General features: G+C 36.9%; 1 protein-coding gene across 3 annotated transcripts in view; it reads right to left on the bottom strand.

Moving 5' to 3' along the window:
• Positions 1–5,333: 5,333 nt before the first annotated feature.
• Positions 5,334–24,328, bottom strand: part of dmap1 (DNA methyltransferase 1 associated protein 1) — a 121,916-nt gene continuing 102,921 nt past the window's right edge. For all 3 annotated transcript variants that reach the window (XM_063064434.1, XM_063064433.1, XM_063064435.1), the window contains 3 exons: positions 19,767–19,839; positions 17,363–17,655; positions 5,334–5,910 (listed from right to left, as the gene is read on the bottom strand). In XM_063064434.1, coding sequence (XP_062920504.1) covers positions 5,851–5,910; positions 17,363–17,655; positions 19,767–19,839 — 426 coding nt within the window. In that variant the 3' untranslated portion in view covers positions 5,334–5,850. The remainder of the gene's footprint in view (positions 5,911–17,362; positions 17,656–19,766; positions 19,840–24,328) is intronic.

Below are 24,328 nucleotides of genomic sequence, written 5' to 3'. Positions count from 1 at the left end.
AAGTCAATAGATACTTCCTAATATTTGGTTAGTTCAATGCTGTGAACCGCACCCCTGCCCCCAAAAATATGTATATTCGTTTCTAGTGGTCTGAGCATCCTGTTCATGGAAGTGAACTCAAGATATTCAGTAGTGAAAGTTGCAAGAACACCCAAATGAGTCTTTTCTTGTACGTGATGCCAACTCAATGTTAATTTAATGGAATCTATTGACAAATCTGTTTTTAAAAATGAGAAAATCTGCAAATGCTGGAAATCCAAGCAACACACACAAAATGCTGGAGGAACTCAGCAGGCCAGACAGTATTTTGTGTGTGTTGCCCAAATATATTTTTACTACTTTTTTTTTAGTTTTAGTAATTCTTAGTTATGTCTGATATAATAATTGTGTTTTGCATCACTGATATTCTAAAGAATGGGAAAACCTTTGAATGTGCTGCAATCTACCAGAATGCTGGAAATAGCCAAAGTTTTATAACTTTGTTCATGGAGTTTTCACTTCCGCTCCTACTGTAGGGTGGCTTGCTGATACAAAAATTACCACTTCCTGTATCAGTTTTGCAAATATTTTCTCCTGTAAAACCTTCATTATTTGATCCCTTAGCCTCACTTGCACTTCACACCTGGGACCTCAGCTCAGGACCTTTGCTGATTCCATTGGCAGAACAGGAGGTCAAATGCATCAGCAGAAGTTAGAAACAAACTGACTTGCAAAGAGAACATGACAAGTAATTCACTACAGAGAACCATAATTATGGCAAAGGAAGGACTTGTGTCTGGTTGGAATATTCAAACTCATCCTGAAAAGATTACTCAACAGAAAACATACAAAAATAAGTGATTTCACCTGAGACAATATCGTAAGAGAAACATTGCAAATGTCAGTTTAAAAATCTAGTCCATGACAGAAAGGCCAGTTATAGTAAGTAAACTAGGTTACCACGCAAATGTAAGATTTTTCATAAAAGATTGAGATCATAAAATATTTAAGATCACCTTCCTAAAAAAAAATGCAGTTGCTGGAAACCAGAAAGCAGAAAATGCTGGAAATTCTTAACATGTCAGGAGCATCAGTGGTGAGAGAAATAGCATTAGAGATTCAATTTGATGACTTTTCATCAGAACCTAGCAAGTACTCAAAGTTTAATGTTACTTATAGAAATACACATATATAGGACTATACATGTATAGAAGTTCTTGTCTTGATAACTGGGGTAATTCAAATCAATATCCTGCTCAAGAAAACATATGGCTAAAATCTAATTCACATTTTATTACAAGCCACTATTGATACATTTCAATACCGCAAATTAATTCTCAGTGGTATTCAGCCCAAGTGCTCCTCCTCCTTTTGCTTGCACTGAATTTATTAGCTGACCAGAAATGAGGATTATAATATAAAAAGAAAATACAACAAAACCATCAGTTCATAGACACTTGTAGAAGAAAATATTCTTAGCAAGAACATTTTAAACATATCAAAAGACTTTAAAAACTTTAGGCATCATTATAAAATTAAAACACTATAATCAAATGACTGGTTCACAATTGCAGATCTGACTATAAAATCCAAACCCTTGTGCTATAATGCCTTCTAGTGGTAAGACTTGGAAGGTTTCTTCTGTCTACACACAAATTATTTGTTAAGATAAAGGACCTGAACCTAAGTACTCAGAATTAGTTTTATTATCTGACATGTCATGCCTTTTTTCAGTAGTTTAGTAGTACAAGACAAAAGAACTATAAGTTATAATTGGAAATATATAAAAAGATCAAAAAGAGAGCAAGATAGTTAGGCAGGGTTCATAGATTCACAGACCTTTCAGAATCTGATGATGGAGGGGAAGAAGCTGTTCTTAAAACGTTGAGTGTACTTATTCAGGCTCCTGTACCTCCTCAGTGATAGTGGTAATGAGAAAAGGGCAAGTCCTGAATGGTGAGGGTCACTAATGATAGATGCCACCTTATTGAAGCACTGCCTTTTGATGATGTCCTTGATGGTGGGGAGGCTTGTGCTGGTTGAGCCTACAACCCTGATACTTTTTTTTTTAATCGATCTTGTGCATTGGAACCTCCATACCAGGTAGTTACAAATTAGGAAAAATAAATGTCAACTTATTTTTAAAGGCAAAAACAAATCTGTCAAGCAAATCATTACAATACACTTAAAAGAAATCTCCAAGTAGCACAGTATTCTGTTTACTCAGCTTATAGAAACCAGTGTTAGCATCATTCCAACACTGGTTCCAGTGCAACTCTGCACCAATGAATTCACCCCTACCTTCCCAGCCTCCACAAGTGTTCCCCCAAGTTTGATCCAACTAATTTGATAAAAAAAAAGTGCCAAAGGTGGTTGTCATTAATGTGATGATGACACTATAAAAGTTAGAACAGATAGTAGCTATAAATAGGTTTAAATTAAAATAATAAAAGAGCAGAAGCACATTATTGAAGCAGAAACAGAAATGAAGTAGATAAATTTTCTTGAATACCGCTGGATTATATATTTAGCAAAAATAACATGCATTGTATTTTAGTTACAGAGATAAGATCATCAGTAGGCTCATTTCCAATTTCAATAAGATGCAAACCACACTTATAACACAACTGTTGTTGTCCCTCTATCATCAACCCTTCACTATTTCTTTTTCTGCCCCTTTGCTGCATCAGATCCATTATTTAACAGTTCAATTTCTTCTGCGTTACGTACTTAAAAGTGTGCTGTGCTTAATTCCTAATTAGATTCCAAGGCAATATAACAGAACAATTATTGGCAAGTAAAACACCATACAAATTTCATAAAAACAGAAATGCTATTTGCAGATAATGATTGGAGCAGCTCCACAGTTGCTAACTTTTAATCAAGGCCTCCAGCTTTGCACATGAACATGAGCAGCTGCAGCATCTGGATCTCAACACTGTCTACAAAGATTGCCAGAAGCAAAGGTTAACACATTTTTTTCTACCTGTGCAACTCCTGCCCAGGCTCTGCTGTTATTGCCTGGAACCATATTCACAATATATATATAAATTTTAAAGAATACAGTTAACCAATACTTGCTGAATTAGAATTTTGGGTCATAACTCAGTACAGTAATTCTTTCGTGTTCCTCAGAACTATCCAGGTCAGCTTCTAAAGAACAGTCCTCCTGATACAATGGTTTGTAATTATGCTATTATTTGAAACAAATTGCCTGTGGATTGTTCTCACTAAATCAAAGGACACCGTTTTACCTCACACTACATACAAAATATTAATGTCTACAAATTTATCTTGATTGAACATTTGAAATGGCATTGTTATTTTAAAGAAATAAAACATAGGAATAATATATTTAGGCCTCAATGTCACGATAGTATTCCTATTACACAGAATGTATTACTTGGTAAAGCAAAGACCACAAATACTGTAGTAGAAAATATATTAATTTGAAGGACTGTTTTAGACTGGTCAAGAGAGACATGTAAAACAGAGGAAATGATTCGTCATCTGCATTTAACAGTTGTGAAACATGAATATATGTGGATGGGGTTAGGATGAGCCTCTATAGGGTATGGTAGGTAATACACAATGGGAGATGGGATGGGATGGGTCAAAAGATTTTGGGAATATCCAGCTCTCTTTTATGACTGATTTAGATGCCAGACCAAAAGTACAGCACACCAAAACAGTGAGAAAAACAGAACATTTCCATGTTCTCTATGGGGATGCAGAATAGGATAATAAATATCTACACCGTGTCCATGCCGACCGACACATGGTCTGTATTTTAAGTTTTCCAGTTTCCACTTAGTGCCTTATCTCCTTCATTCAATTTACATTGTATTTGTCAATGCATTTTTTAAAATATCCTCTACATCCCAATAACTGTTTCATATTTATATTTCTTACTTAATTGGGTTCTTTTGGATTTTACACTTTGTGGCTACCTGTAAGCAAACAAATCTCAACGTTGTATAATTTATACATTCTTTGATAATAAATGTACTTTGAATCACGAATCTTGAATATTCACCCGTACGGTAAGATGGTGTCAATGACCAATGGCGACATCCTGCAGACAGTTCTTGAAACTACTTCTTTTAAATGTATTTCTATTACTAATCTGTCTGTGAGTGGAGGCTGTAATTTACATTTTGATAATGTGTTTTTGGGCCAATTAAATGGTCTGGTACTTTCGCCGTCTTCAAGGGAATTCAGCACGGTTGAGAGTAAGGTTGGGAATGGAGCATGCAGCCTAATGTTGGAGCGTGAACCCATGATTGGCTCCAATTCTCAACCAACTCTCCAATTAACGCATCAAGCAAGATTGAAATTAATGAGAAGAGCCGAAGGTGAGTGTGTTCAGCAGCGTATGCCTGTGTTTGACTGGTTTCTCTCTCCCTCACTGCTGCCAGAGGAAGGTTTAGGAGCCTTGGGTCTTGGACAAGTTTCATCGGCACAGTTTATGGATTGGACTTGTTTTTAGAGGACCTTAGTTTATGTTATATGTGTTTCTGGTTTCTAGCTGGTCCTTATTGCTATTTTGTGCTACTTTGATCAGGGTGGACTGGCTCTGCAGCCGATGAATGACACGGCACAAAATTGAACTGAACAGAATTTTCCGAGACTGTTTCAAAGACCCTGTAGTTTGATGTTTAATATTCTGTGTATTTACTTGCTCGTTTTTTGCCATTTGTGAGACTTTTTTTTGCGCGTTGGGTGTTTGTTGTTTTCTTTATACAGGTTCCATGGTGTTTCTTTGTTTCATGGCTGTGTGCAGGAAGATGAATCTCAGGGTTGTATACATACTTTGATAATAAATGTACTTTAAATCTCACTATTCTTTTCTCAAAAGAGGCAAAAATATACTGCGTGGCATGTGCTCTTATGGTGTTAGTTTCCCAAGAATTCATCAGAGGAGGCACTTGACAAAGGGAAAAGAAAATATAGGCACAACAGGCACAACCTGAGAGAGAAAGACCCAGAAACCAATGAACTGAAAATAAAGGGACTGCTATTGTTACAGGCACTAAAAGTGTGGGAAAAAGTTTAAGAAGTGATAGAATAACTCACAAGCCCCATTAATAGAGAAAAAACAGGAATGTTATAACTTAAATAGCTTTAAAGTTCTGAAACAAATTACTGCATTGCTGTCTGAAAACAAAACTGAAAGATGAAATCAATAGAAAAACAATGACATTGCAGTATTGTGATCCAAATCTCTCATCTTCACAGAAGTTTCAAGTTAGGTGCACAAGGTGTACGTTCGTCTGTAATATTATTACCCCTATTCACAAGCCTGACAGGAATTTCTACCACCAACTTCAAATCATATGATCCACAAATATTTTTTTCTTAAAAATATTTTATTCTACATTGATATCTCTGTACTACAACAGCTGTTTACAAAGTAATTTGAACAATTCCTAGGAACTCGATTCTGTATATACTTGCAGCAGTTTCTTTCTTTGAGGATAATTTGTAACAAAGCTCTGGTTATGTCAGTGTTCTTCACTCGAAGATATTCATTGCCCAAAGAACAAAACCTTCTATAGAGAGGAAACATTTATATAAGTATCCAAAGGACTGCAATCCAGTTCAGGAAAAAAAGAAAAATGTGCTGTCAATTAAGTTCTAGGTCAGCTGGGGTATTTGATGGAACTTCTACCGAACATAGGTTGGCAGGTATTTTTTTCCTGTTGTCGTGATCTCAATATTCATTGGTTTCTAACACTGTTTTATAATTTTATCACTGGTGCTCACTGCTCCCAATTTTCCTGGGGTTTTGATGGCCTTTCTGCATAACTGTTATGCAGTAAATGGTTCACTTAACCACATTTCACCCTTTTTCTAGACTATAAGATTAGTTTAGGGCTTCTTCAATTTCTTTACAGAAGAACAGCTTGAAGCAGATTCTCTTCGCTTCCTCTGTGAAAACAAGAATGAGGATGTATGAAACATTTCTGCATGAACAGGGATATCAACATTATTAAATAACTGAAAGCTTGAGTAGTAAGTAAAATAACAATTACTGTTTCCCAAAAAAGATAAAGGTCTTCTTCCAAAGCTGAGATTATGCACTAACTGGATTGCCAGTGTGAATCAAACAATAAAGGTGAAAAATGACTTGTCTCAATTGATAATTGAAGGAAATCTCAATGCACCTGTCAATTCATCTGGGATGCCCGATAGTTAACATGAGCTTGTTTGAGTTTCATCTAAAGCATTACATTCACTGACATCTTAAACAGTCAAAAAGATCACAGGAGTCTGTATCAATTAATATTTTTTTCTCTACGAAGTTTTGATTTCATGACCTTTACCTACTTGGAAATACTAGTAACTAACTAGAGCACGTACTGCATGGTTATTTTGGAAGCGAAAGGATACCAATGGCCATATAGCACCTCTTCTCTGAGGCTTTCAAAGTGACTTTCACAGACAGTGGAACAAAACTAATACAAACCTAAGGTGTTAACGACCCTACTAGTCAAAGTGCCTTGTGAAGATAGGAGCAATGGGGTGCCACTTAAAGGAAAACAAATGTAATGGGAGATAGAAATGTGTTGGGAATAGATGACCTTATTGATAAATGTAGCTTGCAAAATAATATCATTCAAGTATAGATAGTTCCCATAACTGCAAAATCAATAAACAATAACAATCAAATGGTACCAGAACAAAATTATCTTCCATAGTGCTGTCTCACATTAAGAATAAGCTATATATAAAATCAGTAAACGCTGGAAATACTTAGCGTGTCAGGCAAGATTTGTAGAAGGGAAAACAGAATCAAAATTTCAAGTCACTACCCTACCACCAGACTATAAAAAGATGCAACTTACAAGTTCCAAGCGAAATAAAGCAGAGGAAGAGTGAGGGTGGGAAAGAAAGAAAGCTCCCTGATGGAGTAAGACTGCAGAAAATTCAATGGAGAGAAGGATAATAATGCAAGGAGGAACAGAGAAGCAGCTAAAGATGGTCTGTGGATGGAAACTATTGAACGAACACCACATCAAATCTGTATCTGTAAAAAGATGCAGTTCACAAGTTTACTCCGAGATTCAACGGAACATTTTTAAAGGAATGATAAAGGCAGAGAAATCAGAGTGGGATATGGGTCAAAAATTAAAGCAACAGGCAAATTGAATGTCAGGGTAAGGCCTGTGGACAGAACAAAGATGTTTTACAAAGTTATAACATGAGATTCTGTAGATGCTGGAAATCTAAGCAACATATACGAAATGTTAGAGAAACTCAGCAAGTCAAGCAACATCTATGGTGAAGAATGGACAGTCAGTCAACGATTCAGGCCAAGCCCCTTCATCAGGACCGGAAGGAAAGGGGCCAAAAGCCAGAAGGTGGGAGAGGGGAGAGGGGAGAGGGGAGAGGTTGAGTTATGTCCTTTACAAAGTTGCCTGCATTTAATATCTAATGTGCACTTGCAGAGGTTATTAGTTGAAAGGTTATAACCAGAAACAGAGATAAAGAAATCAAGAAAGTGGAAAGGGTAAAATGACAATGGGAAATGGGAAGCAAAGCTGACAAAATTTAAGGATGTAAGGAATGAAGGACGAAATGGACATGCCACAGAGAAACAAGCCCTACGCCCAACAATGTTGTGCTGAACCAATTAAATTAGTAATCAAGTTGACAACTGATCTAATACCCTCTCCCTTCACAATGTCCATATCCTTCCATTTTCCTCAGATTCCTGTGCCTATCCACACACTTCTTAAAAATCTCTGATGTATCTGCCTCTATCACCACCCCAGGCAGCACTTCCCCCTCATATCTCCTTTGAAATTACCTCTCACCTTAAATGCATGCCCTTTGGTATTAGACATTTCAATCCTGGGGAAAGGATACTGTCTGTCTACTCTATCTGTGCCTCCGCCACTCCAGAGAAAACAACCCAAGTTTGTCCAACATCTTGTTATAGCACATGCCATTTCATCCAGGCAGCATCCTAGTAAATCTCCTCAGCATCCACCCACCCTCCAAGGCCTCAACATCCTTCCCATAATGGGGTGACCAAAACTGTATGCAATATTCCACCTTGAAACTCTTTGAAAGACCCATCAAATCCTCCTTCTTTACAGCAACATGCTCTGGAATATTAATATGCTCAGCACTGATCTCTCCATCTTCCACATCCTACTCCTTGGTAAATACTGATGTAAAATACCCATTAAGGAGCTCACCCATATGCTCTGCATCCAAGCAAATGTTCCCCCTTTTATTCTGCCCTCTTCCTGGCTATCCTCTTGCTCTTGATGTGTGTATAGAATGCCCTGGGATCGTCTGTAATCCTACTTGTCAAGGACTTTTCCTGGACCCTCCTGGTTTTCTTAATTCCCTTCTTGAAGTCTTTTCTGGCTTCCTTATAATCTTCAAGGGCTCTTTTTGACTCTAGCTGATCAGTATTGCAATAACCTCACCTCCCCCCACCTTTTACCACCCTTTCTATCTTGATGACTGTGTGGATAGGTATAGCTCAAATGCCATCTATAACTTTGCTGATGACTCAACCATTGTTGGTAGAATCTCAGATGGAGATGAGAGAGCATAGAGGAGCGAGATATACCAGTCAGTTGAGTGGTGTCACAGAACAACCTCACACTCAACGTCAGCAAGATGAAAAAGATGATTGTGGACTTCAGGAAAGGTGAGACAAGGGAACACGAACCAATCCTCAGAGGGATCAGAAATGGGAGAGTGAGCAATTTCAAGTTTCTGGGAGTCAAAGTCCAGATCTGAGGTTGACAGAGTTTCAAGTTCCTAGGATTGAACATCACCAATAGGCTGTCCTGATCTAGCCACACTGACATCACTGTCAAAAAAGCTCATTGACACCTCTACTTCCTTACGAAGTTACAAAAAAAAAGGCAAGTTCCCTTTGATCCTTACTAATTATTATACATGCACCATAGAAAGCATGGAGAGTTCAGTAATGCAACTCCTCTACCCAACAACACATAAAATGCAGTTGTGGACACAGCTCAGCACATCACAGAAACCGGCTTCCCCTCAGTAGCCTTTGTCTCCACTTTTCGTTGCCTCAGTAAAGCAGTCAGCAGAATCAAAGATCTTGCCCACTCTGGGCATTTTCTTGTCTTCCCATCCAGTTCTCCCATCAAGCACAGGACACAAAAGCTTGAAAATGCATGCAACAGCAGGCTTAAGGACAGCTTCTACCCTGCTGTTATAACACCACTGAATGTTTTTTTAGTCAGATAAGATGGACTCTTGACTTCTCAGTTCTACCTTGTTGTGATCTTACACCTTAGGACCTACCTGCACTATATTTTCTCAGAACTATACACTTTATTCTGCATTCTACTATTGTTTTTCCTTGTACGATCTCAATGCACTGTTGTAATAAATTGATCTGCATGGGTGGTATGCAAGACGAGCTTTTCTCTGTACTTCAGTACATGTGACAATAGTAAATCAATTTATCAAACGTGGCCTCACCAACATCTTGTAGAACTGCAACATAACATCCCAACTTTCGTACTTAATGCTCTGACTGATAAAGCCAGCATACCAAAACCCTTCTAAACCACGTTGTCTACCTGTGACGATACTTTCATAGAACGATGTATCTGTACTTTCGCAAAGGTTCTACCATCAGTGCGGAAGTCCTACCTTCATTTGCCTTCCCAAAATACAATACCTTGCAATTATCCGACCAGAAATATTTTGCTTAATAAAATTGATGAACAGAAATTACTAGATAGCTGCTATTATAAATATATGTTTTGTAATTGAAAATCTGGGATCATTTAATTAGTGTGAATCAGCAAAGCTTATACAAATCTACCATAAAGGAATTATGAAAGGTACTAAAACATTAGTATACGAATTCCATTCATACCACTATCATACTAATTCAGATTCCAACACCTTACACAAAACTATCCAATCTGTTAATAGGACTAAGTTTAGCACAATTCGTTAAGGTTTAATTCCAAGGAAAAAATTTGTACTTTTCAGTCAGGAACCAAGCTTTCCTATATTTAACAAAAAGGAAAAAAATAATTTTAATCTAACTATTGCACAGATGTAATCATTGTCTTACATGTAGTCATGGTAAGGCTATAAATATTCCTTAACTAGTTCCTTAGGTCACCATATTGAATTTCCAAACTATATTTTAATCAAACTCTTTAAAAGATTTTCAGCGTTAAAATTTTTGATTATGTTAATTTTGGTTACTTACTCCTTTATTACTTCTGGAAAGACATTGGTGAGGAGAGCAAGGGAAGTCCTAAAAAGTATCTCCATAGAAAATATCCCCACCCCATCTTATTACTTCTCTCTATATTCAACAAAATCTGTGTTCACTTTCTTCTGTCATGCCTAATTAGAAATTTCAGTGTCACTACAGTTTACATTAAACAGAGTTATGGATGAGTTTAAGTTTACAGATTGTGAAAGGTTAGACTGGACAGCCTTGAAAACTGTCAATGACAGATGGAGCATCATTAATGGACAGGATACATGTCAAGAGCTCACCCAGGTTAAACAAGTTATTGTTGTGACAATCAAAATGGTTCAGTATCAGAAAGGACCCAGAAAGTAAAGGAATCAATGATTAGAAAATGGAAAATATAGCAGAAATGAAGACAATAGTTATGTTCTTCCCAATATCTAACTGGAGGCGTTTTCTGCTTATCAAGAAGTAGATGTCCATCAAGTAGTGAATCATGGGAAATAGAAGGACCAATTGTGAAAAGACAGTTGGGTACCAACTGCATACATATCCATCCTCAGAATGTTTTCGGATAATACTGCTGGAGTTTGAAAAAAAAGTGTAGCAAAGGAAAAGAAGTAAAGCCATGGCAGGCAATTCTCTTCAGACTAATGTGAAGAATGTTGAGAGATAGTTAACTATGATCACAGTCACACAAGATATGATGTGTGACTTTGTTAAAGGTTGCTCAGAGCTGTGGAGGGTACACGAATGATGAATAATTGAGACATTGAGTTGGGGGCAAGATGTAAATGAATTGAAGGTAGTTATTAGGAAGAGAAATAAAAATTGGAAGAATGAAGCATGCTTTTGTCTTTGTAAAGCTCTAAGTAAATTTATTATCAAAGTACATATATGTCATCATATACTACATTGAGATTCAATTTCTTGCAGACATACATAGTGGTAATGAAGATGTACATTAGAATCAATGAAAAGCCACACACAACAAAGATGGACAAACAATCAATGTGCAAAAGATAACAAACAGTGCAAATACAAAAGAGACATAAACGAAATAATAATAAATAAGCATCAAGTATCGAGAACATGAGTTAGAGTCCTTGAAAGTGAGTCCATAGGTTGTAGACCTAATTCAGTTTTGGGGTGAGTGAAGTTATTCCCTTTAGTTCAAGAGCCTGACTGTTGATGGGAAGTAACTGTTCCTGAACCTGGTGGTGTGGCACCCGAGACTCCTGTGATTCCTGTCTGATGACAGCAGGGAGAAGAGAGCATGGCCTGGATAGTGCAAGTCCTTGATGATGGATGTTTCTTTCCTGTGACAGCTCTCCTCAGTGGCGGTGAGGGGTTTACCATCATGGACTGGGGTGTATCCACTACTTTCTGTAGGCTTACAAAAATTGTTCTTTCCGGAACTTTCGAATTATCCTAACAGATACTCTCTAATATTGAAGAACTTTAACTCCCTAGGAGATAATAGCAAGTTTAACTTTTCAGAAATTTAAAACTCTGTATTCAATAGCTTAGTACTACAGTTAGGTTTGAGTAACTTCATAATTCCATATAGCAGCATCTTCAAAACATATTAGGCATCTTAGTATCAGCTACTACCACCTTTATCTCTTCCACCAAAGTAGTGTAATTGCGATGAAGACGTTGATCCAAACTTGGCTCCTCTGACAGACTGTTGCAATTCAGTCACCCAAGAACTATCCAAACTTAACAGAGGTTCACATCAAGAAGTATTACAACTGCATAGAACATTTAAAATTTTGCAAAAGCATTTTCAATTCTCAAATTTGGAAGAATCCCAAATTACCAAAACCAGATTATTTTTTCATTTTTTCCAAGTACAGGGAATTTTTTGGGGGGAGGGGGAAACAGGTGTCATGGGGTAGGTTGGAGGTAAAAACAATATGTGAAGCACTCTAAAATGGTTGTACAGTGAATTGGTTTGACCTTCAGTCTTATTCTAATCTAATGCCATCTTCATTGTTTAATCAGCCAGTAAAGGTCAAAGCTGTATTTAACATTTTAACTATTTTGTACACCACTGAAAATGCCCTGCAGCAAATCTTCATTCCCAACTTTTCAAAACTGACATTCTGTTCAATTTTATACTGATTTATATAAAGAACATCAGAGAGACCCATTAATATTCATTAACTACACCAAAGCCACAACTATGTATCTGATTCAAATTCAAGATTTCTCTATTTGCTCTCATGACAGATATTGCCTTACTGAAGGAAGATGTGTTCAAATCACTAAAGGAAAAAGGCAATTTTGAGAAGATATGAATGATGGATTTCCACTGATTGCAAACTAATTGATGGAAATGTTATCTAGTGTACTTGGCCAAGTCCACCAAACAAGAAATAAACCACTGAACTTCCTGTTAATACTGAGCATCTCTATACTCTCTACATTCCGATAATCTTGGACTGACATTAGCAGCAAAGATAGAATTAAGTTAATCAAGCATTTTTAAGATAACTTGCAAAACAATTATGTGAAATAGAGACTAGTCCAATTTCGTACAAATAAATGTCTGGCAATGACAGCGATCTTTCAGTTGATTTTATGCGCTTAAGCTATTTGGAAAGATCTAGTCTTGAGATTTTGAAACTTGTGTTTCCCATTCCTGTGTGCAAAATACAGTCAGTCCTCCTGCATACTCTCTACACTATTGTTAAATGTGCCACCCAGATCTCAGCTTTGGCTTTCACTCAGATCCTTCCCAAAATCATAAACTTTACTACAGAACAAATCAGGAATGCAAATGTGTAAATCAGACACTTGTTAGAACAAACTTTTCACACAAGGATCATATCAAATTAACCTCTTAATTAAGCAGAAACTCCTCCAAGTTAGAGCACAGCATTTTATACTCATCATATGGCATGCTCCACACAGGCGAATTCTAACGGACACAGTGACACTTTGCAGAACAACTTAGTTCAGTCCATAGGCGTGAATCTTAGCTTCCAGCTGCCTGTAACTTCAATTCTGAATTCTTCCCCTGGACTCTTACACTGTTCAACAAAATTCAAAAGAAGCTCAAGAAGTAACGGCTCATCTTTCAACAAGGTTTGGTACAGCTCACAAGACTCAACACTGAATTCAACAATTTAGATAACCAGCCTTTCTACTTTGAGTTAAAACTGGTCCGTTCTGAAGGAATATCAACCTGAAACATCCCATACATCAGAACATGCCGGAAACACTCTGCAGGTCACGCAGCACCTATGGGAAGAGAAAGACTTAATAGATTTCAGCATTCAGATTTCTAGCACCTGCAATATTTTGTACCTCACCAGTCCAGAATTATTCATTTTCATCCTTTTTTTCCCTCACTATTTTCATTCATTTCCTTCCAGTTTCGCCTCCTCCAAACAGAGGAACTAGAACTAACAAATATTGCCAATCTCTTTCAGCAGACACCACAGTGGCAAACCAAAATTTGTTTCATTTATAACTTTTCCCAGTATGGGTGAAAGATTATCAACCTATAACATTAACCGTTTCTGTCTCCAAAAAGCCACTGCCTGGTTGGTAATTTTAGCTAATGAATTATTAAATATATAGCCTTTTCCACGGCAACATGGTCAACCTAAAAATTGACGGACAAAAAAGGAAATGCTTTCAATTTTTTCCAAATACTCCAAAATAAACAAACCTTGAGGATAGGTTTAAACTATGAAACTCAAGAGATATGCAGTTATATTCAATCTCTTCTATTGTAATCAGTAAAATGCAGACAATTTTTATCCACTTTGAAATTTAAAAAAAAGATTGATTGGGGTTAAATTAAATGAGGTGATATATTTAAATTGCAGTGAATGTAAACATTTTGAAATTTTACGGTGTGAAATGCTTCAATACAGACTGTTAGGCTTCAGTTTCCTTTGTGCCACCTTCTAATGAAAAGTTGTCATTTGGCAACCAGAGTTGACCTGTGTGACCATGTTGCATTCTGTGCATTGTTATCTAATGTGCAGCTGAGATTGATCATTCAGGCAAACTGGAAATACATAAAACAAGCTCTAAAATTGCAGAAATCCATGTAGTGAAATCTCCTTAGAGATACAGAAATGATTAAATGTTATGGGTCAGTCCTTTTGATGCAAATGTTTCTTTATGCTGCAGACAGGCATTTGTGGGCCTACATATATTATATTTTAACATATAATTTTCAAAGATGCCATAGATCTCATGAAGTCATACAGCACAGAAACATGTTGGACTCCAGTGCGATCTCCAAGAAGCTATTTACACTAATCACAGTTACACTCCCCACATACCTATCAATTTTCCTCCTTTTCCCAATTCTACACTTCATACACCCACTAGGGGCAATTTATGATGTCTAGTTAACCTTTGGAATGTGAAGTACATTGAGGTCTACAACAAACTCACATGAATACATGGAGAATGTGAGCACTGGAAATCTGGTGGTGGAAGTCGAGAATAAACACAGGTTACCAAAGCTGTGAAGCAGCAGCTCTACTAGCTCTATGCCATTCTACCACCTACGTAGGAAATCCAGACTGGAGTGAGGTTTCAAGAATGGAGAAAATCTGTGTTTTCAAAAAGCTAGATGTCCAGCATAGGGTAGAAATGTGCCATGCAGAAAAAGCAACTTCAGGCTGGAAGAAGCATTCAAAAATCCCAGGTGCATAGCACTGACCATGGGTGAATATTGTTGTGATCTTGAACATGCCTATATGATTAATTGCTTTTCCTTTGTTTACATATATAGCCCTTAATATAATGTGTGCACATAATTTTATTTCCTCTGAACTTCAGATGCCACCACTGTACCTATTGCTCTCCAATAAGAGAGATGATGAACTCTAAGACCTCCATAACTGAATACAGCAATGTGCACAACAGACATCAGCCACCATTGAGTGGAATGATTTGAAAACCAATTAGTCCTGGACAACACTTAACTTTACTTCTACAGGAACATAGACCCAGCTGCAGCATTACTGTAGACAGTGGAAGATCTCAGTCACAATTGCCTTAGAAAATTTTAGCTTTTGGAAATACTGTTCCTCATCCGAGTGCAGGGTGAGTGGAATTTGCTTTTAGAGAAACACAGAAGCTCCAGAGCTTTTATTTCCAGCTAATCACGTCCTGTTCACATTCATGCTGGAGCAACAAAATTTTAAAAATGGATACACCTTAATATTGAGAGAATACTTCTAGAAGTATTGTAGCTCCACTTATAATCCTAGTTGATCCCATGTTACTCCAACTAACTTCCCAATGAAACCATCTGGGGCAGGCACTGAATGTGCTTTGCAGGATAGTGATGTCACTCAACACTGTTTCATGTGAATATGGGTGGCATACATAGAAAACTTGATGAAGTCTTTCAATATGCGCATGGCTTGCTGCAATCGACCAAATGCAATTTGGAATTGATTTTATGAAGCATTTCAGACTTGTACTGCTTAAAAAACCTGCAACAAGATCGAATTTCTATGCTAAAGTCTCTGTGGTGACGACTTAGCAATTAACAATTGATTTCAGGCTCTCTTACATGCATATCATAACCACATTCTAATATTGTAAAGCCATTCAGATCTTAAGAAACATTTTTAAGATTTTTATAGGGATAAATCATTTATTATATCTCAGCAGTATTTAAATAAATATATTAAAATGCATTTAAATACAATGGTCTCTCTGAAATCATCCTTATTTTGGATTTCCCCATGGAAAAATAACAATTATATTACAGACACGTTCTTTAAATATTGCCAGCAATTTGCAATTACTTAACTTCTGTTCCTGCACTAAGTAACTATATCATTGAATCTTACAAAGAAAAGTTATTTGGACTTTAGAAGCTGTTTTTTTAAATCTATTCTTATGGCAGAGAAAGATGAGAAATGGAGCTGGCTATCCAGAGCAGAACCAGGTTCCCTATACAATAACCATCACTACACATCTGAGGAATACACACAAAATGCTGGAGAAACTCAGCAGGTCAGGCAGCACCTATGGAAAAGAGTATAGCTGATGTTTCAGGCCAAGATCCTTCAGCAGGACTGGGGGAGAAAAAAAGATGAGGAGTCAGAGTTAGAAGGTAGGGGGAGGGAAGGAAGAAACACAAGGTGATAGGTGAAACCTGGAAGTGAGGAGGGAGGAGAAAGGGGGTGAAGTAAAGAGCTGAGATTTTGATTGGTGAAAGAGATACAGGGCGAGAGACGAGGGAATCTGATAGGAGAGAACTATCAGACTCACTTTTTTTTCTCCAGTCCTAATGAAGGGTCGCGGTCCAAAACGTAGACTATACTGTTTTCCATAGATGCTGCCTGGCCTGCTGAGCTCCTCCAGCATTTTGTGTGTATTGCATGCATTTCCAGCATCTGCAGATTTTCTCTTGTTTGTGACTACAGATCTGAGCTTCATTTGCCATTCTTGGTTCCATATACCTTGATATTTTGTCAATATTATACTTACACATACATTTAACAAACTTAGGAATAACAGATATAGATATTCCTGGCAATGTCAACATTTATTACCCATCACTAATTGCCCAAATCTGAGCAGGCACTGATAATTGAATACAGTGCTAAATATTTACACACTATTTACAATGTAAAGATACCAGTTTGGCTAAAAAGGTAGATTCCCACTGGTAATATCTATTAACATATTAAAAGCTTTGTACAAATATTTATAATATTAAGAAAAGTCATTATTATATAAATGGAATGGACATCAACATTTAAATATATATGTATAAATTAACAAATAGAAAGCTAGAGTAACACACACAAAGTGCTGGAGGAACTCGGTAGGTCAGACATCATCTATGGAGAGGAATAAACAAGTCAATATTTTGGGTCGAGATCCTTCATCAGGACCTGATGAAGAGCCTTGGCCCAGAATGTTAACTACTTCAGAGGACATAAATATCCTCCAGCAATCTGGGTGTGTTACACTGGATTTCCAGCATTTATAGAATCTTCTGTGTTTAAGAATAGAAAACTATATAATTCAATACAAAAAGACATAATTCATGGATTAAAAATTTCAGTTTATTGGCAGGCTGATTATTTAATTAGCCACTACAAACTAACTAATTATATAGGCAAAATGTTCAAAGTTGTTGGATATTTTCACGTTATTTGTGCTTACCGAGTTCGGTGTAAGAGGTGCAGCTCCAACAACATCAATGAACTGATCTTTTCCCTCCCCTTTCATTTCTTCAGAACTGGGTCCCACAGTTCCTATCTGCCCATCTATGCCAAAACCTTCTGACGACAGGTTAGTTGGCCCTGTTTTTGCCAGGGCCTCATATCGATGTCGTAGCATCTGAAGCTCATATTCACAATTGGCATATGCCTGCTTGAGTTCATACAACAGCACCAGATCACTGCGAAGTTCGTTGAACATGTGCACTATCTCTTCTGTGGGCATTGGGTTTAGATCTGCAAATCAAGATCAATCAAAGTAAACACATTCCTAAATTCCAGGAAATGTAAACTACACCTTTCTAATCTATATAAGTGGTTTAATATTAGAAAGAATGGAAGGTTGATCGAACAATCAAAATGTGTCCAAATATGTAATACAGTATAACTTCAGGGTTGATAAAATCAAACTTCAGAACTATGGGAGCATATAAACCATTCCTCCAAAGTTGGCTTATTCTGCTTACAATTGTGTGCAGTTGATACATTAGTTTACCTTCAACATGAATATCACCATTAGAGAATCCCTTTAAATCACTGGAATATTAGGACTACTGGCACCAAGCAAGACCTGGACACATCAAAGTGACCTGAAGGGAAGTATTATAGGTCTCTTTATAATACCACAGTGATTTACTGGTCTTGCCAGATATGTTCTGGGAGGAAAAACTTACTATCATATGATAACTTCCACTGAAAGTATAGCATTACTCAAACTGAAATGGTCACATTATACAATAGTACTACACAAAATACCCTTGGTTATTATTAAAGTCTGAAGAGATGCAACTGGAAAAGTACAATAAAAGTCTGGAATACTTGTTGTCCAATTCAATGGACTATTCAAAAGACTTGTAACCAACTTTCTATAATTCTGAACTAGCAACTCAAGATGACAGAGCACATCTAGAGTATGGATTGCTTGCGTATCTGCATTTCCTACAACATTACTAACAGAAATATGTTTGAATAGCCAGTAAATTTACTTTTAAAGAAAGTTATTTTTAATGATTTTTGGCACCATCATATATCTTTCTCATGTCAATTTCTAAAATTAAAAATATAAACAATTGTGACTTGGAAGAAAGCAGTATTGCTTTGCTGATAAATGTGAGGTCACAGGGTGAAGCAATTTAATTAAAGCATACAACACATTTGTTTGTGAAGATTTTCTTGACTTTACAAAATAGTGTTGCATTCTTAACTTATTTAGGAAATTGGAAATTTATCTGTAGAATATATCATAGATACAATAAGTACGGCTAATATTTGATTGTAAAGACATATGAGCCATGATGCTGTCCACTGTAATTCTGCAATAAACAATGCATAATTGGTAAATAACTTCACATCAGATAATCCAAAATCACCTAATGCATATAGTGTTGACAATTAGGCACTGGAATTATATTAGAATGTGTTCCTTTAATTCAGGGAACTAGAAATTCAAGCTAATTTGTCAATTTTTATCAAGTTTTGTATGACACATTATTGAGCAAATTTGAATGCACAATCCATGTTAACAGCTCAATGTCATGTTAAAGAAGTGCTGATTTTCTTAAGGTTGTATTGTTGAATAGAACTAAAACATCTTTGTATTCAATACAACTGAACATGATCGCTTCCCATTCTTCAAGCAGCAACACTGACAAGAGATTGTGTGTGGAAATATTCTGCACAGCAACAACAGCATTTTCCAATATATAAAAATCTGAGCTTCAAAAGTAACATTTGGCCCGGGTCCTGATAATGTGAAAAATGTCATTAGATACTGGTTACCTCTTTTTGATCCTCTAGCATCATGACCTAATCCTATTGAAATTTTTTTAACCAATTAGAATTTTTTAAATTACCTGCATTTATTATTTACTGGAAAGTCACTGACAGTATTGCGCTGAACAAACACAATGCTAAAGGAACTGGTCAGGCATAAACTGTGAAGGGAAATGGACAGTTGAGATTTGGTATTTAAACCCTTCACCTGGACAGTATTTTGCTGTTGCTTTATTTGTGTTGTAAGAAACTGAATTCATGCTGTTCTGCAAATGGTTAAACATTGAACAAAAAGAACAGCAGTTTCAGTCCATCCACTTGGATTGGTTTTAATCCAGATTCTGGAACCAAAACAGAAACTCAACCAATCTTTTGGTGTTAAATAGATTGAAGCTGCAACAGTTTTAGAAGTATGACATTGTACATTAATATGTTTCAGATTGTCCTTTTTCCATACACTAACTGGTCTGGCAATTTCACTGATAATATATTCTTCAAAATTAATAGCATAATCAATGTACACATTTTTAATACAGTAATCAATAACATAATCAGGATATCCATTCTTTGCTTACCAACTCCCAATTCTGTCAGCATCTGTTCAATAGCTTTGATTTTTTTCTGGCCAACTGAGCTAGGCAGTTTCATCTAAATCCAGAAAGTAGGAGAAGGTAATAATCAGATGACTTACAAAAATATTGAAACTAAAGTAGTTAGTGTTTCATTAATAAATATGTCAGTTCCTTTGAAATTATTTTTTTCAGTCACAACATTCAGCATACAAAGGAAGAAATATATCGTATGTATTACACGAGGAAATCTGCAGATGCTGGAAATTAATTCCCCCCCTTTTTTTCTCTCTCTCTCTCTTTTCTCCCTCTGTCCCTCTCACTACAACTCGTTGCCTGCTCTCCACCCTCCCCCTTCTTTCTCCCCAGGCTTCCCGTCCCATGATCCTCTCCCTTCTCCAGCTCTTAGATCCACCCCTCCCCTCCTGTCTTCTCCTACCATTTCGGATCTCCCCCTCCCCCCTCCCACTTTCACATCTCTTGGTATCTCTTCTTTCAGTTCGTCCTGACAAAGGGTCTCGGCCCGAAATGTCAACTGTTCCTCTTCCTATAGATGCTGCCTGGCCTGCTGCATTCACTAGCATTTTTTGTGTCGTATGTATGAGATGTATTTTGGAAAGATCCCAGAGAGTTCAAACAAAATTACATGCAAATAATTACACACTGATTGGTGAAAATTTCATTTTCTATATGGATTACTGTTTTGTTGTTTACCACATTCTCAAATCAAGTGAAACTTACATTGTTATTACAAAACATGCATACATGAAATCACAGGCCAATAGGTGCTTTTTCATGAACAGATAGAACAAAATCTGTTGGAAGATGGAACAAAGACGGCCATATTGTGCTGTCTACTGCCAGCAGTTCTGAATGCTACTGAATATGCAGTAAATCCTAAACTTCAGCACATGATGTCAAAATCTCCCTTTGTGATTTCTTCTGGCATCCTGCTTTGCATATACCCATTAATCCAGACTAACATGGAAGGCCCACTGTTCTTGTAAATGCCTATTTCTTTATCTAACTTCCACTCAAAAGAGTACTGTATTTTTCAAAAATGTAATCTAAACTGACAAACAGGATGCAAAGATTTCTGATTCACTTTTAAATTATTGATACAAGCTGCTCATTGTATCATTATGCTATCACATCGAAACATGAAACAAGAGGGAAGGCAAAATGATCATTTTAATCATTCTGCTTTAATTAAGTTTTTGTTTTTAATTATTTTACTTTAGTTCTGTTTTAATTGTGAACTTCAAAATTAATTTCAAAATTTCTCGCATTTATAAACCATTAAAACCAAATGCAATGTTTCTGCCAGCAAAGATCTACCCTGGTTATGCTGCTGGAAAAGTTTATCAGGGCATTGTAGGAGCAAGACCTTTTCACTCATCTATCTAAGACCATGTCGCCAAGCAAGCACAATACTGGGCTCTAGCATGCCTTCAGGAATGGCACTAAACCAGGTATGATGTTAGGCCCTCTGCAGTCTTGTAATAAGTAGGGCCAGAGGAGCATACAAGACCTTTCTTTTGGACATCTTGACTTGGGCTTCTTGGTCCCAGAAATAAGCAGGGAACTTTTTAATTGGAATTCCAAGTGTCAGGATTCTCAGACTTCAAAAAAAGGGTTGGCCAAGCAGTAATGATGCATATTTGTGTATTCAACTATTTTGTGGTTTCTCTAAATACAATTATTAATAATGCAAATGTATGAATGATCATGAGATGTTTTACCTTACTTTGGCTTGTGCCTCCTAAGACCTGCATTTTCTTCAATTAATTTCAGGTAGATGACAATTATCATTTTTATCAATCTTTAAATTGGAACACAAGTCCAGTAACAAAAGGGTAACATGATCAGTCACCATTAGCCCCCAAAGCTACTTTATGCTACACTAAAAAAATGTTATCTATATATTAATAATGTATGACATAACATAAGATTACACACTTGCAAATGGTAGTGTTTATGTTTTCCCTATTTTAATTTAAACCTGATTTATCAACAGTAATTCCAATGCCCAGGGCATTTCAGACTTTTAAGAATCACATTAGGATCTATAGAATTGGAATTTATATTACACAACCAGTCAATGGAACACAAAGTAAAGATGCATAATAATGTTAGGTATACAAAATATGTAAAATATTTTAGGTTCTATGAATTGATGTATGGCTATGTTTTATACACAACAAATACAATGAAGGGAACTGTCTTCCATTACTATAATAGGTCAGAAATATTAATCCTGTTTTTTAATTTGGCATTTAAAAGCGGCAGTCAAAATATAACTGAAACCGACCAAAGAATCATAATCAGGTTTATTATCACAGGCAGGTGCTGTGAACTTTATTTAATTTTACGTATTTTAAATTTCTCTTTTGATGTGGCCTCCTTCATGTAACTATATATTTGATTTGTGCAGGCAACAAATAAATTTGTCATTACTACAGATTTGAAATGTACCAAATTGTAGGTTTGAAACACAAATTTTATAAATGACCTGGATGAGGAAGTGGAGGGATGGGTTAGTAAATTTGCTGATGCCACAAAGGTTGGGGGTGTTATGGATAGTGTGGAGGGCTGTCAGAGATTACAGCAGGACTTTGATAGGATGCAAAACTGGGCTGAGAAGTGGCACATGGAGCTCAACCCAGGTAAGTGTGAGGTGGTTCATTTTGGTAGGTCAAATATGATGGCAGAATATAGCATTAATGGCCAGACTCTTGGCAGTGCGGAGGATCAGAGGGATCTTGGGGTCCAAGTCCATAGGACACTCAAAGCTGCTACGCAGGTTGACTCTATGGTTAAGAAGGCTTACGGTGCATTAGCCTTCATCAATCGTGGGATTGAGTTTAAGAGCCGAGAGGTAATGTTACAGCTATATAAGGACCCTGGTCAGACTCCACTTGGAGTACTGTACTCATTTCTGGTCGCCTCACTACAGGAAGGACGCGGAAACCATAGAAAGGGTGCAGAGGAGATTTACAAGGATGTTGCCTGGATTGGGGAGCATGCCTTATGAGAATAGGTTGAGAGAACTCAGCCTTTTCTCCTTGGAGTGACAGGGGATGAGAGGCGACCTGATGGAGGTGTACAAGATAATGAGAGGCATTGATCTTGTGGATAGTCAGAGGCTTCTTCCCAGGGCTGAAATAGCTAGCACAAGAGGGCACAGTTTTAAGGTACTTGGCAGTAGGTACAGAGTAGATATCAGGGGTAAGTTTTTTTACGCAGAGAAAGCGGTCAGTGCATGGAATGGGCTGCTGGTGGAAACGATGGAGTCTTTTAAGAGACTCTTGGATAGGTACATGGAGCTTAGAAAAATAGAGGGCTATGGGTAAGCCTAGGTAGTTCTAAGGTAAGGACATGTTTGGCACAGCTTTGTGGGCCAAAGGGCCTGTATTGTGCTGTAGGTTTTCTATGTTTCTAAATCAGATATAGTTTAAAATGTAAACCAAAGTACAAGACATAGATGCCTAAGACTTGTAAAACTGCATTTGACCCAATTTCATTTTCAACACTATGTGGCATTTCACTCGAGATTCATTTTGTCACAGAGACATACAGCACAGAATCAGACCCTTTGGCCCACCAAGTCCATGTTGATCATTTAGCACACATGAACACTAATTCTACATTAACACCAATGAGTTGTGTAGAAAATTTATAACAATCCTTCTGCCTTTACTCACATTAGGAGTATATTCCAGTGCCAACATAGCATGCCCACAATGCTATTTCTATTACTACTTAAGTGACGATCCCAATTTTGTTCAAACATCATAATTATATCTAATTCCACCACTACCTCTGGCAGTGTGTTCTAGATATTATTCTCCAAGTAAAAAATTACCTCTCAAATCCCCTTTGAAGCTCATACCTGTCATCTTAAAACTATGTCCCCAATTTGTTCTCCCTTAGATTTCACTCAATTGCTCCCCAGATTCTACCACTTACCTAGTCAATGGGGGCGATGTAGGTTAACCAATTAACCTACCAAAGTACATGTATTTGGAATGTCGAAAGAAATCAGAACACCCAAAGGGAACAAACATAATAATAGGGAAAAAAATGCTCAAACTTCTACCCATATTAAATCCAGGATGTTGGAACTGTGAGGAAATAATTCTACTAATGCATTACTATGATGACTTTCACTAGCTGCACTATTGTGCATCTTTGTATTGAAAAACTGTTTTTGTCTTCCTTTATTCACAATGAAATGCTCATTCAGAGCATCATTTAACATGTAACAATTATGATATTTTCCCTTTTTTTTGAGATACCACAGCTGGCGTCTATATTACCTAGAATAATCATTCTTTATTTCTCTAACTACATTCAGAGTTGTTGAATGAAGGTTTAGTGGGAAGTCTAGTGATGATAGTAATCCTGGCTGGGAGGGGAGGGAATGCCAGGAGAAGGTAAGAATTATGTCATGATATTACTCCAACAGTTAAAATTGAACTGTTGTGAATCTCAAATATTTCTGAGCACCTTTGGATGTTAGAACATATTCAAAATCAGTCAATATTATGTGAACACCAGGGGCAAGA

This window comes from Mobula hypostoma, chromosome 12, assembly GCF_963921235.1.
Source record: "Mobula hypostoma chromosome 12, sMobHyp1.1, whole genome shotgun sequence".
NCBI classification, from domain to species: domain Eukaryota; kingdom Metazoa; phylum Chordata; class Chondrichthyes; order Myliobatiformes; family Myliobatidae; genus Mobula; species Mobula hypostoma.
This window is presented reverse-complemented; position numbering and strand designations above follow the sequence as displayed.